Below are 19947 nucleotides of genomic sequence, written 5' to 3' on the forward strand. Positions count from 1 at the left end.
TGAAGAGACTGTTTGGGGGGTCACTAAGTCATACACGTTGGCCCTGGCATGGATCTTCAAGATGATCTAAATCCCCTTGGAGGTGAACTAATCCCAGAAAGAGAAGTAATCCACCTGAGGGTGGCTCCGCTTGCAGTGTGGCCTACATCGTACTAACACCCAGATCCCCTGATTTCCAACCAGCTCCCTGTCTGCTCAGGCCACGCAACCCTTATAGGGGCAGGCGGCACGGCTGACCCCGGAGCCCGTGGTTTAGATTGTCCGGGCACCAGGAGACATGGGTCCTTCTCCCACGGGCTGGAAGCATGACCTTAATTGACAGTGACATGAAGTAGGAGAGTCTCACTCTGGGCACGGCTGGCCTCATCCCCCAGCCCAGCATCAACTGCTCCCTATTCAGGGGTGTGCCCACCCGGTGCTCCCATCAGGGGGTCTAGAGGACCTGTTTCCCTCCTGAGCCCGCTCTCACCACTGAGGCCCGTAGCTCTGTGAAGAGAATGGGTTCCCTTAGACTACCGGCCAGAGCCTGCACACCGTCCCCCCCAGGTGCATGCCCCTCAGTGAGTGCACAAAGCCTTGCTCAGGGCCCTCAGGAGACCTGCACCCATGCCCTTAACTTGCAGGGTGACCTTGATTTTCTGATCTGTAAAAGAGAGTTGGAGCAGCTAATCTCCGGGGTGGAGTCACCATCCCTCACGCACCTTCTCTGAGGCAGGCCCTGTTTTGGGTGCGGGTGTGACTGAGGACATCAGGATGAGGACCTGTCCCCAGAAGGTTCTAGACTAGTGTGAAAGGAAAAGCAAACACAGCTCCCGTGGGAATGCCTGGTCTACCCTGGAGAAAGTCCTGGTGGGAGTCCCAGTTTTGACACCAACTAACCAGGTGGCCTTGAAGAAGGGAGTTCAGCTCTCTGCGGATCCATGTCCTTCTTTCTGCCGGCTGGAGCTTCTAGCACGTCTTCACAGGGTGGAGGGAAGAGTGAGGGAGCCCCCACACAGTGAGGTGTAAGCATGCAGCGCCATCCACGGCCCTGTTCCAGTACTCCCAGTTAACGGCAGTGATTTTGTCATTCCTGCGGTGGGCCAGGTTCACCTCCCTTCGCTGGTTTCCCCGGAAGGCCAGAAAGATCTAGCTAGAGTGCAGAAGGAAGAAGAGAAGCGAGGGAAGCCGGAGGAGGACGCTCCTGCCTCCAAAAGAGGGGAGCCAGCGAGGATCAAAATCTTCGAAGGAGGGTAAGAATCACGTTCGGTTTGCAATGTTTGTTCTTCCTGTGGAGGAAGAGGTGGTACCGTCTGTGGTGAGAGGCGGTGAGCGTCTCCCCGGGCCGGGCTGTGCCCACAGGCGCTTTCCAGCAGAGGCCACCTTCGTGGGACTCGCAGGCCGCCTCTGTTTCAGAACACCGGGCTCCCTGGCGGGGGATGGGAGCCGGCTGCGTGCTGAGGACTGGAGCAGTCTGGGTCTTTCTCCAGCCGGCTTTCTAGTCGCTGCACTGGAGCTGATAGCGTGCCTCCTAAGTCCTGCCCGGACTGCCATTTACCTTGGTGCGTGTTCCCCAAAAGTCACCTCTGTCCTGCGCAAGCAGCCACCTTGGCATGCCTGGTGTCCCACAGGGGACTCGGGCTCTGCCCACAGGCTGTTCGCGGGGCTGATAATGAAGGCACTGCTCACTCTGCTGTCTACACCGGTCTCCATTCGGGGTCCAGGACTCAGTGGTTGGTAAATATTTGGAATATCATTGCTGGTTTTTTTTTTTACCGTTGGTGCTTATCTTTGGAAACCCAATGATCTAAACATCTCACAACTCACACTGTGGGGCCCTCTGGGCTTCAGAAGGGTGCCTTGTTGCGGACTTGCTTTGTGGAAGTTTTGTGCAAGCTGTGTTCTATGTGACCACGTGTTTGCTCCCTGGGGTGTGGTGTCTGTCTCAGGGTCCTGTGTCTGTGTCCCCAGTGTGATCAATGCAGCCCTCGTCCCACCCAGTCCCAAGGGACGATAGCATGCGGGAACACCTACCTCCCAAGGAGGAGAGTCCTCATGAGCACGAGCGCCAGCCAACATGGGGCCTGCCAGCCCCCAGAGCCTGCGAGTGCCTAACTCACAAGGTCAAAGTGGGAGGTGCCGGATCCCTCTGTTGGTTTGGGACAGCGGAGACGGCCAAGCTCCCCAGGGCCACCGGAAGCCATCTTCTGGTGTCAGTGAGGAGCAGGGACTATCAGGAGAGGGGGTGTTTGGAAACAAAACTTGGGGAGTTGGGTTGTCACAGTGACATGGAGGGGCTCAAGGATGGCAAAAAAAAATAATAAAAATGCAGTGGTAGGGATACCACCCTCCAGGGGAGAAACAGCCTGTCTAGAGTTCCAGTAGCAGCTCCATTGGGGAACACTGGACCTAAGGTTTTTCAAAATACTAAGCCTCTTTCCGATGGAGGACACACCACTTTTGTCCCTGCTATTTGAATAGAGCGCCCTCTGGTGTCTCTATATCTCATACCATTGGGTACTGAAGAGGCCCCCCAAGACTTCCTTCATCTGAGGTCTGGTCACAATGACTTGCCTTCTCGCCTCTGGCTTCAAGAACCGTCTGTGAGGCCCTGAGGGGCTGCTGAGGGATAGCTGGCGTGCACGAAGAGGTTGGCTTCTTCCTTGAGAAGAGCTGCCTCCAGACGGGAGGTGGGGTCCCCGAGGCAGCTCCCCGCTGCTCTCGTTTCCCTGGGAAGCCTGAGCCCAGGAAGCAGAGCTGGCAGGACCTCTCCCTATCCCAGTTACTTCACAGCTCCAGCTCCCTGCTGGAGTCTCCGCCACAGGGTCTGCCTTCAGCAGAAACGTGAGAGGCTGCGCCTGAGTCCCCTTCTCTTGCTATAGCCTGGGTCTTGGGGCCCCCTCCCCCACTGCCCATCCAGGTTGTCACTTAGTCCCACCTGCTCTGTTCTAGAATCTCCCTCTCTTTCCAGGTCCATCCTCCCCGCCCCTCCCACTCACCTCTCTCCCGCTCAGATGAGCCCTCGTGTCTCCAGCTCAGTTTCCTCATCTGTAAGAGGGGAGACGACATGCCTTGTGGGTTGGCAGGAGATCCTGTCTTCCCCCACATAAGGGTCGTGGTTCATGATGCTGACAAATGGGCATCAGAGCATTTTATCTCGGCTGGAGCCACCTCGTGTGTCTCCCTCTGGGATGATCTGACTCTGTTCGTCAGGCCCCTCTCATGCGCTCAGCTCACCACGTCCAGTTGGAGCCGTTTGGGGTCATGTAGCATCACCCATCAGATTCTCTTCTCCTGCAGCCCAGCTGTCCCATCGAGGCCCCTGCTGCGCCTCCCACCCCCCACTTCTGGCGACCGCTCTATATTCATGGTTCTCTGGGGGCTGCTATCCGCCCCCAGGAATGTTTGGAAATTTGGGGGGACATGTTCTAGGCTGCCATGTAACTGGGGACACCTCCAGCATTTCATGGATGGGGCCAACGATGTGACCATCTGTTCAACCAGCCACAAGACCCCTTGTCCTCCTCAAACTGCCGAAGGTGTCCCCCACCCAGAAACTGACTATATCCTTCATGCACACCCATCTGAGGCCACCACAGTTTTGTCTTAGACATGTTTCTTTCTTTTTTCTTTCTTTTTCTTCTTCTTTTTAACACAGCAAGTGTTGCTATCACTCTGGGACCTCTTTGACAAGGGTCTGCCGTGGGCTTCTGTTCCTAGGAGTCACTAAGAGATCTAGGGTGATGGAGACTGAGAGAGGAAGATGAGAAATAGTCCGTTGTGCACTGGCCCTTACAGCTTTCCCCCAGAAGTTTCTGTTCCCGTGGCTTGGCCAGGGCAAGCCCCCCACGGCCTTACCTGCCTCAATGAGAGCGGAGGAGGGCACTCCCGTGCACATGGGGGGCCAGGGATATTCGGTCGATAGCCCTGACTACTCCAGTGTGTCTCACATCCGTCTGCAACTTGTTGTTTTTACTCAACAGTGTTGTTGAGATGTATCCTTGTTGATTCACGTAGATCAAATTCATAGCCAAAAGTCGAGAAGCCAGACACAAAGAGTAGATGCCGTGAGCCCCACGCTCATGAGTCTTTTTATCACTAGTCAACCTACTCACTAGTCTCCCTATCTTTCGTCTTGACCTCCAACCCAGCTATCGATCAATTAACCAATCCATCAAGGAGGAGCCATTTATTCAATGCCTTCAATGCCCGAAGATACCAAAAGACAAGCGGGTAAACCATGGTTCTGCCCTCAAAGTGCTTGGAGACTGGTTCAGGTGGCAGCAAAGGCCCGGTGCTGAGGTGTGGACTGCTAGTGTTGAGATGCTCCCAGCAGGCGGGGACCTCTGGGGCTGGACAGCCAGAAGGAGCCCCCTGGACATGGTGGAGCTAGGCCTGGAAAGGTGGGTGAGACTGGGACAGGCGGAGAGGGAAGGTAGCTCGGTCAGCAGTCTGGGTGAAATGGTGACTCGTGTACCTGGTCAGTCGAATTGATTTCTTTTGACCCTGAGTGTTCTCCCTTGTCAGCATCATCTATCTCCTCTTCAAACCTTGTCACTGCGCCAGCAACTCTAAATCTGGGTCTCCAGATAGAGCCTCACCCCTGAACTATATACTCTTGCTTCTGATGCCTCCTGGGCCCCTCAGTTTCAACGTGTGCTAACCAAGCCACCAACAGAATCTTCTTCTGCATCCAGATCTCAGATGATGTACCCAGACCTTCACACTTGAAACCTTAGTATCATCTTGGGCGCCTTTTCCCCTGATCCCCCTGCCACTTCCAATTAGTCCCCCAATTCTGGTGTCCACACAAAGTGGTTCATGACTCAGCTGTGGTCTCTGGTCTCCCTCTCCCCAGGCTCCCATGTTGGTGACGTTGAGTGTCTTTGATCATGGTTCTGCCTGTGTCACACTTTGGCCCCAGGGCCTTGTATGGCGGCCTTATCTACAGAACCCAGTTAAAACTCCACCTGATCTTCCAGGACCCGCAGTCTGACCTGCCCCTGTTGTACTTCCGCCTCTGGGCCTGCTGAGCTCTGTCCACTGCCAAGTCCTATCCAGCCTTCAGAGTACTCAACCTTCTCTTTTAACTAACCTCCTGGGTCCCTCCACACTCCCTGGTTCTTTGTGTTACTTCTGGAATAACCATGGCACTGAAATGTGTTCCAGGGCCCCTCTTGACTTGGGTCCTAGGGCCTTGCTTTGTACACACTATGCATCGGTTCCTATTTATTGCATTGATTTCCTGGCATACAGCCCCCCCCCCCCCCACCGCTTTGCTCCCCACCACTTCCACACCCAAACAAAGCCTGCATTTTCCAGACAGCCTCTGGGAGTGCCCATCAGGAATGTGTTGGCTCTCTCACCCAGCACCTATGCATTTGCCTTGGTTGTTTTAGAAGGGCTCCTTTGTTAGGGAATGTTGTTTTCACTCATACAAAGTTATATTGTTCATTGAGGGTAATGCCTATATTGTCCTAACTCAAGTTCACTTGTTGCAAGGAAAGCTGGGAGCTTAGTCCCAAGGGCTGGTGTGGAAGGAGAGACTGGAATCAGTAAGAACTACTGGGCTGCTGACAGTGGTCATCCGAACTTTGACGGATGGGGAGGTTGGTGCTTCAATCTGAAGGGAATGATGAATCGGACAGTAAGAGCTGGAGAGGCCAGGCCCCGCTAGGGTGGGGGTCTTCAGAAAGGTGACCATGGGCAGGGAGTAAGGGATTGAGGGGGGAGCAGTGTTTAGAGAGGTGGCCCAGCCTCAACTCAGAACTGGAATCCAGGGCAAGGAACCGAAGCCCTGCTGTGGATAGGCCAGTGAGGATGGGTAAGGTGACTCATGGGCACGGGGTTGCCCAGGGCTGCCCCTGAGCCCTTCAGGCCTTTAGCAGGACTCCATCCCAGGCTCTGCCAACTGCAGTATTCAGCGGCTGAGCTGAAAGAAGAGCAGCTGGGCTCCTGTCAGAGGGCGCTGGGTCCCATCTCTTCTCGCCTACCCCAATTTACCCCAACACATCCCTTCAGCCACTGCCCCTCTCCTGGCCCATTCAATTCAGCGTGTCCAAACATAAATTTTCCCACCTTAAAAACACTCCTTTGACTGAAGGGCCTGTATCACCAGATTTTTCTGCTGCCCTTTAAAGAAAAACTCCAGAAGGAGTCAACCATACTTGCTCACCTCCATGTCTTTCCTCCCTTGCTCTCTCAGTCCATTCCAGGTGGGCCTTTGGGCTCATCACACCTCAGAACTCCTCTTATCAAGGTCAACAGCACCCTCCACCCTATAGAATTCTGTTCTCCCCTGACCAGCCAGCAGCATTTAACATAGTTGATCCCTTCTCCTTCCCCCTTCCTTGAAACCCTTTGTCCATTGGTTTCCAGGGCGCCATCTTTCTTGATCCTCTTCCTTTGCCAGTGGCACTTTCTTATCATCTTTGGTGATTTCCCATCATCTCCTGATTTCTAAACATTAGGGTTCCTAGGGCTCGGTCTCCAGTATTCCCCTTTTCTCTAAAATCCCAAGGTGACTATCTATACTGTCTGCAGGCTGATGACTCCCAGACTTGTATGTCCAGCTGGACTTCTCCCCAGGGCTTCGTGTCAAGTCTCCAGCCATCTGTGTAACGTCCACTGGTGTGTTCAGTGAACTCATCCTTAGAACAACACACACAGATGCTGAGAACCACAGTGACTCATCAGGTTCTTGGTACAGTTGTTAAAGAATTTATTTTAAAAGTTGACTTAATTCAATATTGCTCCATTAGAGAGAGTTATATTTTTAAGAGATGTGCTGTTCTATCTCATGTATTTTCATTTCTCCTAGCTGAATTTATTTTATTCAAGCCTAAGAGCTCATGCGGTATACCCAATGCACATTTTATGGTGCCCCCATATTTTTTAAAGTGTGTGTGTGTGTTTATGAAATAGTCGCTTGAAGAGAATAGTTTTCATTTTTAAAAATTTAAAGGTTATTTTCTTTCTCAATAATTTTTCAGAATCCCATTTCTTCTTGGACTTTGAGGCCTACAAGTGTATCATTATTTTTCTTCCCGAATTTCCGAATTTCTACTTTGCCTGGCCCCATCTCCCTGTGAACTCTAGATTAAGGATGATGTTGAATTATGTCTTTGGTAATATTTGTTATCTCTGTAATATGTCTTGAGGAACACATTGATGAAATTGTGAATCAAATAAATAGTGCTAAGTTGGAGCTTTGGAGATAGGTGTAAGCAATAAACTCATCAGGTAAACCACTCTGAACATCCACACTGGTACAAAAATTGCATATTGCTCAAGAGTCGATAATGTACACGTTGTACTGTGTAACGTAGAAGAAACTGTGTCTATCACCACACACTTGCTGAACGTCCTTTTGAAAGTCTTGTAAGTGGCCAGAGGTAAAAGGAGTATCTTTTGAAAGAGAGACGTAAACTCACTTGTTCACATTCTGCACAGCCAACTTTATTTTTCCAGATGTTCAGGCCCCAGACTGCTCTGTCTCGTGTCCATTAGCAAATCTTGTCAACTCAACCCTTGAAACCAGATCCAGAATCTGCCCATTTGTTTCTTACCTCCTGGGTCAAGCCACTGCCATCTCTCACAGTGTCCTCCTATAATCTCCTGCATCCCCCCTTTCCCACCACAGTGTATTCTCAACCCAGCAACCACAGGGATCCTGTTTAAAGTCAACAGACCTTGTTACTGCTGTCCTGCACCCTCCACAGCCCTCGAGGGTCCTATGTGTGCTGGCCTCAGCTTCTCCCTGGCACACTGGCTGCCACTCTACCCCTGCTCCCTGTGCTCCAGCCAGTGGTCTCTTTGTTCTTTGTCAGACATGCTTCTGCCTCAGGGCCTTTGCACTTGCTATGCCCTCTGCCTGGAACACTTTCCCCAGGAATCCCATGGCTCCCTCACTTCTTTTAGTTACCCTTCAGTGAAGCCTTCTCAGACTACCCTCTTGTGCCCTTCTCTGCCATTTCCTATTCCCCTTCCCTGTGTTTTTTTTTCCATGTGTCTACTAGTTTGTCTCTATTTCCTCCACCAGAATGTAAGCTCTGTGAGAAGGCAGGAATTGTATTTGGTCATTGTGGTATCCCTGATGCTGAGAAAAGTGCCTGGCACATAGGCAGTACTAAAGGATGTTTATTAAATGAAGGAATCTCCCTCCAGCATGGTCAGGAGACTGTAGGTGAGGGGCAGGTCCCTGGACTCAGCAGCTCTTAGAATCTGTGAGCAGGATCAAGGCTCTGGGTCTCAGGAAGGAGCAAGGACAAGAGTCAGCGCTGAACCAGGCTGGGCACCTGGGGTTAGGCATGATCTGGGAAAGGTAAAGTCAGATGGTCTCAGTGATGACGCCAGCGTCTGGGGTTGGCAGCCAAGGTCGTTTGCATGCTGACCTCTCCTGCAAGTGTTAAAGGTCAAAATGAAACATGTGATGCCAAAAAAGGGCTGGCTCGTGGGCTGCCAGTTCCCAGGCTGAGCAGATCCCTTGTGTTCTGGTGGCCAGAGAGAAGTGGCCCCAGACACCCGGCTCTGGATGTGGGGCCCTGTCTTCTTCCTGAGAGGGCCCCAGTGCCCTGATCTCTCCTTAGTTCTCAGACTTCTTCCTGGAAGTGTGGACGTGTAGCTCTGAGTGTGGCCCCAGTGGGCTGGGGAGTGAATTGTCCAGCCCCATCACACGTGCCCACACTGGGTTTTGTTCTCCTTTTCCTCCTCCCCAAATCCTGTTGCTCCATCTCTCCTGGGAGGGGTGGGAGTGGAGCACGGAAGGGCAGGATACGGCAGAGTCCATGTGAGACATCAGTGGCTGAGATGGGGATGTAGCTATAGGACTTCCAGTGAATCAAGTATGGGAGGGTGAGAAAGAGAAGCTTGGAATTAAGATGACTGCCCCACTTCCGGCTCAAGTGACAGTGGGTGGATGGTGATGTCACTTACTGAGATGCACAGGGAGGGGAGAAGAGAATGAGAAAGAGGTTTGGGGAAGGGGAGATCCAGACTTGGTGGACATGTTAATTTTGAGATGCCAGTCATGACAGGTGACAGGTGAGCCTGGCATTCAGAGGTCAGGCCTGAGCTGGAAATACACACTGGGATATGTGTTTGTCAATGCACGGATGCTACTTAGGGGATGGGTCTGGAGAGGGTCACCTGAGGAGACAGAATGAGAGAAAAGAAAAGGACATCCGGGACCCAGCCTGGGATCTACCAGCAGTTAGAGGCCAGTAGAGACAAAGCTGCAAAGAGTTTGAGAAGGAAAAGCCAGAGGACTAGGACGACACCCAGCAAAGCGAGAAGTCCTAGAAGCCAAGAGCAGAGGGTGTTCAGGGAGGGAGTAGTCAGCTGTGCTGAGTGCTGCTTAGAGGCCCAGGAAAGGGAGGGACAGGCAGAGTCCATGGGATGTGGCCACAAGGCGGGTCACTGGTGGCCTGGATGGGAGCTGTTTGTGTCAAGGTGGAATCCCAGTGCATGCGCTGAGATGAGTGGAGGCATCAGAGGTAGGTAAACCTCCATCCAAGAGGCTGGCTGAGGAGGGAAGTGGAGAAATGGTGGGGAGGGGGAATGGAGAGAGTAGAAGGTTTAAACTGAGGGATTCTGGGGCTGTTAGGCATGGCTTCTAGCAAGGGGCAGAGTGCAGGAGCAGGGCACTGGAGAAGGTTCAAGGGGGCGGGGCCTCAGCCTTGTTGAGAAGGGGCCACTTCCTCTGGAGCAGCAGGAGGAAAGATGCTGGCTACCAGGCAAGCAGGTTGATGGTTTGGACTGGGAAGCAGGGAGGGTTCTCTCAGACCCAATCCAGGCTCTGGGTCTTGGCCAACAGTAGATTTGTGAATGGCTATTTTGAAAACAAGGGCAGGAAATTTCTGTCCCCAGGAAACCACTTAAGATTCTTGGGAAGGTTCTTCCTTTGTGAAGATTATCCCCTCAAATAAGAATATAGGCACACCTCGTTTTACTGGGCTTCACTTTATTGCGCTTTGCAGATCATGGCTTGTTGATAAATGAGAGGTTTGAGACTTGAGTGGAGGAAGTAGCCACAGATGGGGTGGAAGGAGCAAGAGAACTAGGATTCCAAGTGGAGCTTGAAGGTGTGATTGAAATGCTGCCATCTCATGATCGAACCCGAATGGATGAGGAGTTGCTGCTTTGGATGAACAAAGAACGTGGTTTCTTGAGATCGAATCTCCTGCTCGTGAAGATGCTGTGAAGACTGCAGAAATGACAACAAAGGACACACTGAGTTGATGAAGCCGTGGCAGAGTCTGAGAGGGTCGACTCCAATTTTGGAAGAAGGTCTGCTGTGGATGAAACGTTATCAAACAGCGTTACATGCTGCAGGGAAATCGTTCGTGAAAGGAAGAGTCAAACTTCATTATTGTCTTATTTTAAGAAATCACCACAGCCACCCCGGCCTTCGGCACCCACCACTCTGACCAGTCAGCGGCCACCAGCACTGAGGCAAGACCCTCCACCAGCAAAAAGACTGTGACTCGCTGAATGCTCAGATGATGGTTAGCGTTTCTTTAGCAATGAAATATTTTTAAATTAAGAGTATGTGCACCTTTTAGACATAATGCTATTACACATACAGCATCTGGTAAACACAACTCTTGTATTCACTGGGAAACCAAAAACATTCATCTGTCTTGCTTTATTGCGGGGTCTGGAAGTGAACCTGCAGTATGTCTGAGGTGTGCCCGGATCAGATGTTAGTCTAGTGAGGTCGACTCAAAGTACTGGCCTGGCATCCTCCTCCTGAGGACTCGAAGGACTTCCCAGGGAACGCTCACTCCAGGCATTAGAGAGAGCTGATTATGTCACTACGAAACCAAAGTCACGGACAATAAAAAAAAGACAGCATGAAAGCAAAATGGAAACGAGAAAAGACATATTGATCATAGGGCAGACTGAGTGTCTGTGTGGGCTGGGGCCAGAGTCCCCGGAGCCCTGAGGACTGTCAGAGAAAACCTAAATGCATCCTATTAAAATTTAAAGGAGAATCTATTTCTCAAGCGGACGCTGCCCCCTGGGTTCCAGTAGGGGATCTAAGGCGGCATGGGGCTCAGCCGGAGGGGGAGGGAGTGCAGGAAGTGGGGTCCTCACCCCAACCCACTGTGGCCCTTGAGAGCTGAGGACACGGCATCCGCTGGGCTTGGATGGTGTGTGAGTGAGTCCTGGCCTCTCCCGTCCCGGGGAATCCGGCCCAGCGCCTAGGAGGAAGCTGGCTTCTCCCTGTCTCTCCTTCGGGAACAGTGGCCTCTTAGGGACACAGTGACATGCACACACTCTCATTCTTTCTGGTTTTAATTTTATTGAAGTTGCACAGGCACAGAGTTTAAAGAACGAATTATTTCCATACATTTTGTTTCTTTGTTTACCCTTCTGTCTCTAACAAATGGGCCTGGGCTGCTACCACAGTAGCATTTCGGCATAACTAGCAAGCCGAGAGCCTCGCCACATGCCCCCCGGGCCCCCCGTTTCCCCAGCCTCTCACGAGAGTGGCACACACATAATTCACAGCCAAGTCACATAATGACCCGTGGTTCCTTTTTCTTTCCTGTACAACTTTTCTATTTTCTCTGTGGATAAAAGTGGGTGTGCATGTTCACTTATTTTTCCATATATTTATTACTAATTCAACCCTCAAATTCTCACCTCACCGAAACCCCTTCCAGACATTCGGCTGCATGGGCCACTGTGTAAACTCCACGGTGCTGACACAGCCCCTCCCGTGTCGCCCAGCAGCTCCCTCTGCCCGGTACCAGCTGCCACCCTGGGGTCTCCCTTCACCCCCGATGCCCGGAGAATCTCTTCCTCCTGTATCGGATCTCCTCTCTCTGCAAACTTACGTCTTCCTTTTCCTCACCTGCCTCCTCATTTTCACAGAGACCATCCTTCAGTAGGGTCTTCTGGAGAAAGGGTCTCTGACGGGTGAGGGTTTTTGGGCACTTGACATGACTGAAGATGTTGGAATGTCTTTATTCTGTTTCTCGGTTGCTCGAAGTGTAGAATTCCAGGCTGGAAATCATGTTCCTTCAGAGTTCTAAAAGTGTTGCTGCCTTGTCCTTGAGCCTCCGGTTGCTGCCAAGAGTTCCAAATCTGTTCTGGTTCCTGTTCCTTCCATTCTCTGCGACTGTCTCTGGATCTTCCCTTCACGCTCAGTGTCACAGGCGTGGCTCCTGGTGCGGTCTCTCTGAGGCGGTGTCTCTTCCAGTCTGACAACTCAGGGACTTGAGCTTCACAAAATGGTCCTGCATTGCTTCCTTGATGACTTCTCTCCCCTGTCTCTGGATGTCCTGGGATTCAGGGCTGGGACCTCCTGGCTTGTTTCTCCGATTGTCGTACCTCTCTGACAGATTTCCCATCTCTTCGTATTTTCGCCCTACTTTCTGGGTACTTCTCTCCATTTTGTCTTCCAGCCATTTTGTTCTTTTCTGCTATGGCATCTTTAATTTTCAAGAGTTCCTTTCTTTCCCTGGATGTTTCTCTTTAATAGTATCCTATTCTTATTTGATGGATCGCAGTACCTTCTCTGATCTCTCAGAGGCTGTTAATGTTAGTCGCTTTTGGTTTTAGTTTTCTTTTCTACCTGGTTTCTGTCCCCCTCAGGTTCCCTTTGATCCATGTGTTTGTCCCTTTTCTCAGGTGTCTGGTGACCTCTGGTGTCTTCGCTTGTTTAAGAATAGGAGGTTCACAGGTGACCGGCAGCTCCAGGTGTGAGAGAGGCTCATCAACGGCACGCGTCCTGGTAGCTGCCCATCCAGGCCCTTCCTCTGGGGTCACTGCAGTGACAGTGTCTTTAGGTCTTTCTGCTTGGCCAGAACCCCCGTGAAGGCTCCAGTTTCCTGAGTGAAGGGTGTAGAGTTTCTATTTTGGGAGCCACAGAAAGGGAAAAGGTGGGAGGTGGAGGGGAGAGGAGCCCTGGTACCCAGTTATGCATCCACTTCATCCCCTCATCCCCTCATCCCGTCTGCCTGCCCTCAGCTCGCCTGATGCCCTCCTCAAAGGCCTCCCATTTCATCCTTGGCAGAGAAACTTCCAGACTTTCTCTGGGGTGGTCTCCTGGCTGCTGAAGTTGAGGAAGGGATAGGGGTATAAAAGCAGTCATCCTGAGGGGCATTTGGCTGGCTCAGTTGGTGGAACGTGTGGCTCTTGATCTCAGGCTGTTGAGTTCAAACCCCATGTTGGATGTAGAGATTACCTTAAAAATTTAAAAATAAGGGCACCTGGGTGGCTCAGTTGGTTAAGAGTCTGCCTTCAGCTCCGGTCATGATCTCAGCTCCCTGCTCAGTGGGGAGTCTGCTTCTCCTTCTCCCTCTGCCTCTCACCCTTGCTTGTACTCTCTCTCTCTCAAATAAATAAATAAAATCTTTTAAAAAATTAAAAATAAATAAAAATAAAAGCAGTCACCCTGGGGCACTTGGCTCTTGATCTTGGGTTTGTGAGTGTGAGTCCCATGTTTGGGGTAGAGTTTACTTAAAAATCAGTCAATCAATCACCAGCTCCTGTCACTCTTCGTCCCTCTCCCTGCTCTAAAAAATAAAAATAAATGAGTAAATAAGTAAATAAAAGCAGTCCTCCTTCTCTTGGTTCCCCCCACCCTTGTCTCCAGAGTCCTTGAGGGAGCCTGTGGTGTAAGTCGGGATGGTTCCCACACTCCCTACTGTCAATGCAGGATCCCATTTTCTTGAGTCTGCAAAGTCTTTTCCACCCATTCATTTCTTTCCAGCTTCTGCAAGCTTATTGCCAGTGTCCTCCCCAGCCTTTCTCTTCTTCGTAAGTGTATGATGCCAAAGGAAAAGAAAAGAAGAGAAAGAGGGAAAGAGAGAGAGAGGGCAGAGAGGGGGTGGGGAGAGGTGAGGAGGCAGTGAAAAGCAGAGAGAGAAGAAAGAATGCTTTCTGCACCATCTTTAATAACAGACTACTAGTAGGGTTGTTTTTAAATATGTTTTAGCCATGGAATTCATTCTTCTGAAGAACCCCAGGGAAAGCCACCCTGTCAGGCTCCCCCGTAGGCCCTGGGAGCCCCTATGGCGCCTCCCGAAACTTCTAGGAGTCAGAGGAGTACAGGGCAAAGTGCCAGTTCCAGAAAGTCTAGGAAGTCTTTGGGCTCTGGACCGAGACAGAATCAGATTCCAGCCCCACCTCCGACAATTACTGGCCAGTCCCTAAAAATAGGGTCAGTAGTATCCACTTCACAGGCTGCTTGTGAGAAATGAATGGCAAGATAGCGCGGGCCGCTGACGCTGGCCTGGCGGGCAGGAAGTGCTCAACAAAGGTGCCGCTTCCTTCCTTGCTTCCTTCCTTCTTCATTGTTCTCTCCTTCCTCCCATCTTCCTCTCTTCCTTCCCACCTTCCCTCCCCCAGCACGACTCTCATCTTCTCGGGGCTGAGGTGCTCCTTCTGCCCGGTCAGGAGAGCCGCTGAGGGCTGTAAGCCAGGGTGTCTCTGTGGGCCCGGCTGCGGGTGGACCGCACGTCAGAAGGGAGAGACTGGGAGGTCAGCTCCAGGTCCGTGACTGGTTGATCCTGGGACAGTAAAAAGGAAAAAAAAGAAAAAAAGACACATGGGCTGTGGGGCAGATGGAATGGATGACACTGGTGTTGAGCAGGGGTCCACCTGGATTTTATTAGCTGCAAATCACAGGAAACTTTGGCCTTTTCCACCTTCGGGTGTTGTTTGAAATGAGGCCCCCTAGAGGGAAGGAGGTAACATGGTGTGAGCCCAGCCATGGCAAGTTTGGGTAAGTCTGTCCCCTCTCTGGATCTCAGCTTCCTCCTTGGTAATTGGAGGATGGGAGAGAGGGCTTGAGTCTTAGAGTCGGGGCTGGGGTCTGAGCGCTGACTGCTGGTGCTGGCGCTGAGATTCTGGATGGTGCCTTTGCTCTTTATGAACCTCAGTCTTATCCGTAGAACGAATGATTGCCACCTGGCCTGGGTGAAGGCTCTCCGGCTATCATAATGTGACATGTAGGCTCTTATCAGAGGATGAGCTCATTCAGCTCTGCACTCGATCCTGAGAGGAGCTGTTGCTCAGATACAGTCTTCAGGGAAAGGCCCGGGCCAGGGAGCTGTGCGGGCTATTGTGAGCCCTTGTCCTCCCTGAGGAGAAGCTGGCCTTTTCTGGCTGTCAGAGAATCGGATCCAAGCTCAACTGCAGGGTGCCCCTTCTTGGGCAGGAGCCTTTGGCTGTATGCCCCAGACTGAGATGAGACATCTGTCAGGAAGAATTTCTTTCGGAGCCCAGAGCTGGGTCCTGGGGATTGCTTGCCTGAGCACATACAGGTGAAGGGACAAGGAGGGCAAAGGAGAGGCTCAATCTCTAGGGTTCTCTGGCCCCATAGCTTAGAAAAATGAGAAGAGAGTTACTCTTTCTCCATGGCCTATAGTCCCTTGGGGGTGGGGTCCCAGCTGCAGGGTCTCCTCTTCCTTGCCGTCCACAGGGTGGAGGCCCAGCTCCAGGAGACACGGATGCCTCCCGCCAGCCATACCGTGCTGCCCTGTGTCTGTCCGCCTCACTCTTTGGTGCTCCTGGGTGCCTTTCTCCACTCTGGAGATGGAGAGTCCTCTCGGGGCTGTCGGGAATGGCAAATAGAATCAGACATGTGAAACCCTTGCCCAGAGTCTGGCACACCCCACCCTAGCCCATTGCCAAGAGAGGGAGTGGGGGGGCATCCTTCACTCCCTGCATGCCACACAGAGCCCCCGTCTCAGTTTGGCAGTAGACCATGGTGACAAGAGCACGGCTTCGGCACCGGCCAGACCTGGGTTCAAATCCTGACTCCGTCACTGATTAGAAAGACTTAACCTCTCCATGGCTCAGCCCTCTCAGCTGGAAAGTGAGAATCCTAATGATCTCTATTTACCAAAGTTGTTGAGAATAAAAGGAAACAATGTTTGTAAGTACCTGGCACAGGGCCTGGCACGCAGTGAATTGACCTCTTATTCTGCCATGAATTATCAATATTTACTTATATGATTGCCTCTTCAAGTAAAGGGTAAATTCCTGATGTCTCCTGCCTTTTACAAGCACTTTGCGGTAAAGTGGACGGAAGCCAAATGGCCTGCGTGGGAATCCTGGATCTATCAGGGTGCCCTTCTGATGTGAAGTAAGCTAGATAACACCTCCATGCCTCAGTTTCTCCATCTGTAAGATGGAAATGGTAACGGTAATTCCATCTCAAAGGGTTTGAGTGAGGATTAACTAAGATGCTCCATGTAAAGAATGTCCTGTACTTGGTGCATAATAAGTACTCAGTGAAAGTCTACTATTACTCGTATTATGAAAGGGTCCCCAGAAATCATTTCACCCAAATTCCTCACTTTGCCAATGAGGAAACTGTGGCCCAGGAAGACATTAATGACAGAAGCCGTCCTGTTGACCCCCATTCAAAACATGCCAGTGGGAGGAAGGGAGGAAGGATGATGTGGTCGTGTGTAGGAGTGTAGGGGGATACGTGTCATCTTGCTGATGGCAGGGAGACGGTTCTGGCGTGCTAGTGACTTAGAAACCTGCAGTGCTTTCAGCTCCCATGAAGAGAGATGATTGACCCCAGAGGATGCCTTTGGTTCTGGAGATAACATGGGGCAGCCTGGTTGGGGGGCCACGACCCACACAGGTGGAGGAGGGCACCCCCCCAGGGGTGGGCCATGGCTGGAGAGGTGGAGGGACGCGGCTGGGGAGGCCTTGGATGGAGAAGATATGAACTAAAGAATTCGGGGAGGTTGGGACATGGCGACTTGCCCTCGACTGGTTCAGGGAGAAAGTGTTTTTTTTTTTTTCATCATACTTTTAACTTTTTTGTATGTTTGTCATAGTTTCAAAATAAAAATGTAAAATGAAAAAAGAGAACCAATTTGGCTCAGAAGAAGGGCGACTGAGGAAGCCAGAAATCGAGGAAAGAGTTGAAAGGGGATGCAGGCTGTCAGGGGCTGTCGGGCAGATTCCTGGACAAGTGGAGTCAGCCAAGGCCAAGACGGGGAGCTAAGGGCATCAGACCAAAGGACAAGCGGGGCCTGAACTCCAGGCAGAATTTTGGACCTGTGCTGTGGACGGGTGTCATCTGTCACCGTGGGTGGCTTGCCGACGAAAGAGGGACAGCCCAGCTGGTAGGAGGGTGGAAGGAGGTGTGACCTGGGGCACAGCACCCAGCGGAAGACAGATCGGGCCAGAGCAGGGCAGCAGGGGGTGGGTATGCCCGGCAGGCAGGTTCCCAGGAACATGGTGGCAACAGACCGGGCAGGACGCAGGAGCCCAAACGAGCCTAAGGCAACCAGGGGAGAAGCCAGGCTGTGAGCGAGGCCTTATGACCCGTTGGCAAGTAAGGCCGGCAGACTGGGGCCAGGAGGCAGCCAGCCAGGGGCCAGGCAGGGCTTCCGGGGACTGGAGCCAGGAGCAGGGAGGGCACCTCCCCAGGGGTGGCGGCAAGGAGCCGAGGCAGCAGGCAGCGTCCAGAGGCCCAGGGAGGCTTGTCCAGGCTGTGCTGTTCAGGAGGCCGAGGGGTCAGGTAGGAAAGTGTGTTCGCCCGGTGGGGGCCAGGTTGGACGCAGGCTGATTCAGAAGGAAGAAGAGCCATCCCCTCGCAGAGAGGGGGAGGCCAGTTCCTGTAGATTTTCAAAACTTCAGCAGATCTAGCAGCTGTGCCGCCTCAGATCCGTCTCTCGGAAGTTTCTGGGACTGCTTAGCTTGCGAGCTCAGGAGGAGACCCTAGGAACCATGATTTTCCCGAGGGTTGTAACCCACTGGTGGTGGCATTCTGTGGATTCTGGGTTTTCACCATCGCAGTGAGCAGTTAAGCCCTTCCAATGAGGAAGGCAGCTGGAGACTCGCATCCTCCTCTGTGATCAGCCATGAGGAGGGAGGAGCCCTGTGGGGCCGAGCAGGAGATGGTGGCTTGAATGGGTCTGGAACCCAGGGAACCCCGTGTCCCCTACGGAGCCAGCTGCAGGCTGAGCAGCGACCCAGGAGCTCCCACCGGGGGATGGATGGAGGCAGCTGAGGCGGGACTTGGGCCCAGCTGCGGCCCCTGCCCAGACTCTAACAGTGGTCCTGGGGTCTGGCAGAACAGGCACCCACGGGTGTCCCCACACTGTCTAGGCTCTCTCCCTCCCCCTTTTTAGGGGCCTTTGTTGGCTCCACTCCTCTAAAGGGCCTCTGAAGGTCAGCCCTCACCTGGGGCCGGGGAGAGGCTGCTGTGAATGTATAAGGCTCTCTCTGGGGTCCAGTAGGTCGGGGCATGATGCCTGCTCAAGTCCTCATCAAAGGGGGGGTGCCCTTCCCCTCTGAGGCAGGACAGCATGCTGAAAGCAGCAAGCCAGGCTCCCCCAGGCTCCCTGGCATCCCTGGCCTTGGCAGGGGGAGCCTTTCTCTCTAGGACAGCAATGAGATGGGGGTCAAGTTCTGGTCTCTGCAGGAAGGCCCAAGGAGGCAGTTGGGGTCCCCGCAGGCTCTGTAGACAGGCCCAGCCATTTCCCATAGTGCCCCAGACACACTCTCCACACCCCAGCTGCTGGTTGGACCTGGGGGACACTGTCGCTCTCCTCCCCAAGAATCATGGTGCGAGCACGCCATGCTCGGATCACTGTTTCCATCCTTCCAGGAGTTTCTCCCAGGCCACGTCCCCTCCCTGGACTCCTGGGCATTTGGCTCCTGCCAGTGTTGGCCTGCCTCATAGCAGGTTCTTTGTGTTGGCAGCTCTCTGAGTGAGAGCCTCCGGCAGGCCGTGATGCAAACCATCAGGGGGATTTTAGGCGACACCAGGACAAATGCTCACGTTTTATTTTAATGTGTGTTAGAAAGATGTCACCAGCACGGGAGACCTGCAGTTCCATGACTGTGAGTCCTTAGGATGAAGCTGTGGCCGGGTGGGCCCCACAGACAGTGCTCAGGAGGCCTGTCTCTGAGCTCAGATGCTGGAGAGCCCGAGGTGTGTGGCCTTGGGACCAGCCCCCAGGAGTGTCACTGCGGGCCTTTACCACATTCACCGGCAAGAGCACTTCCGGTGCGTCAGGGCATGGCAGTAACTGGAGGGAGGCAGCAAGGGACTGGAGGGTGGGCCCTCTGCTCTGGGTCCTCTTCTAAGAGTGTGGGGAAGATCACTGCATCTGGAGCCCAGGAGGCCTGGCAGTGACCATGGCTTTGCCCTGATGGGCCATGTGATTTGGGGCAAGCTGTGAGTCCATCCGCACCAGTGGCTCCTGATCTGGAGGGTGACAGGCGGCATCCTGGGCTGAGGTAAGGATTAAATAAGCAGATAATAAGATTAAATAAGGAAACACCCCCCTGCCCCTCCCCCAAGCGTGGAAGCAGCCTGTTGCCAGGTGGAGCAGTGGCTGCCGGGAGGCTGGCAGGACTGGGGGGTCTGGGAGCACGGCCTGGAGCCAGCCAATCAGGTTGAGTCCCCGCTCCGTCACCTGCTGGGCGTGTAACCTCACTGTGCCTCCCTTTGTCCCTTGCAAAGTGGGGAGAGTCCTAGTGGCGCACTGAGTGTCAGTTTGCGGGCCCCTCTCCCTCCACCCTGGCACCTCCTGGGCGGCTCGGCATAGGCGACCATTGAACAGGAGGACCGGGCAGCGCTCTGGAAGCACCTCTGAGGACTGGCCACAGTTGACAAAGGCATGGGGAGGGGTGGGTGAGGGAGAATTGTTCCAGACAAACCAACTGGCAGAGGCCGAGGCCTGAGGCTAGGGGAACAGGGGACTGGTGAGGCTGGAGGGAGGCCGGAAGTGGCAGTGAAGGGGGTGGGCGACCAGAGAGGACAGGATGGGTGGGGAGGTGGGGGTGGGCCTGGGATCCTGTCACAGGCGTCGGTCGTGGGTGGGGAAGGCCCTCTGCTCCTTTTCATTCATTGCATTTTTGTGAGGGGAGAGTGGGGATGAGCAAATGGGAATTACTGTAAGTTGTAAACACATCATGCATTCGGAGCTATTTTTAAATCCCCAAAGCTTGGTATTTCTCTGACTCCACCACACAGTT

At 53.0% G+C, this 19947-nt stretch overlaps 1 protein-coding gene across 3 annotated transcripts in view; it reads left to right on the forward strand.

The window, feature by feature from the left end:
- The window catches only part of HIVEP3 (HIVEP zinc finger 3), a 446808-nt gene that overhangs the window by 395169 nt on the left and 31692 nt on the right, over positions 1-19947 (forward strand). For all 3 annotated transcript variants that reach the window (XM_032431558.1, XM_032431566.1, XM_032431577.1), the window contains one exon: positions 1087-1232. In XM_032431558.1, the coding sequence (XP_032287449.1) occupies positions 1087-1232 (146 nt within the window). The remainder of the gene's footprint in view (positions 1-1086; positions 1233-19947) is intronic.

The sequence above is a fragment of the Phoca vitulina genome, unplaced genomic scaffold (assembly GCF_004348235.1).
Source record: "Phoca vitulina isolate PV1807 unplaced genomic scaffold, GSC_HSeal_1.0 scaffold2, whole genome shotgun sequence".
Taxonomy (NCBI): Eukaryota; Metazoa; Chordata; class Mammalia; order Carnivora; family Phocidae; genus Phoca; species Phoca vitulina.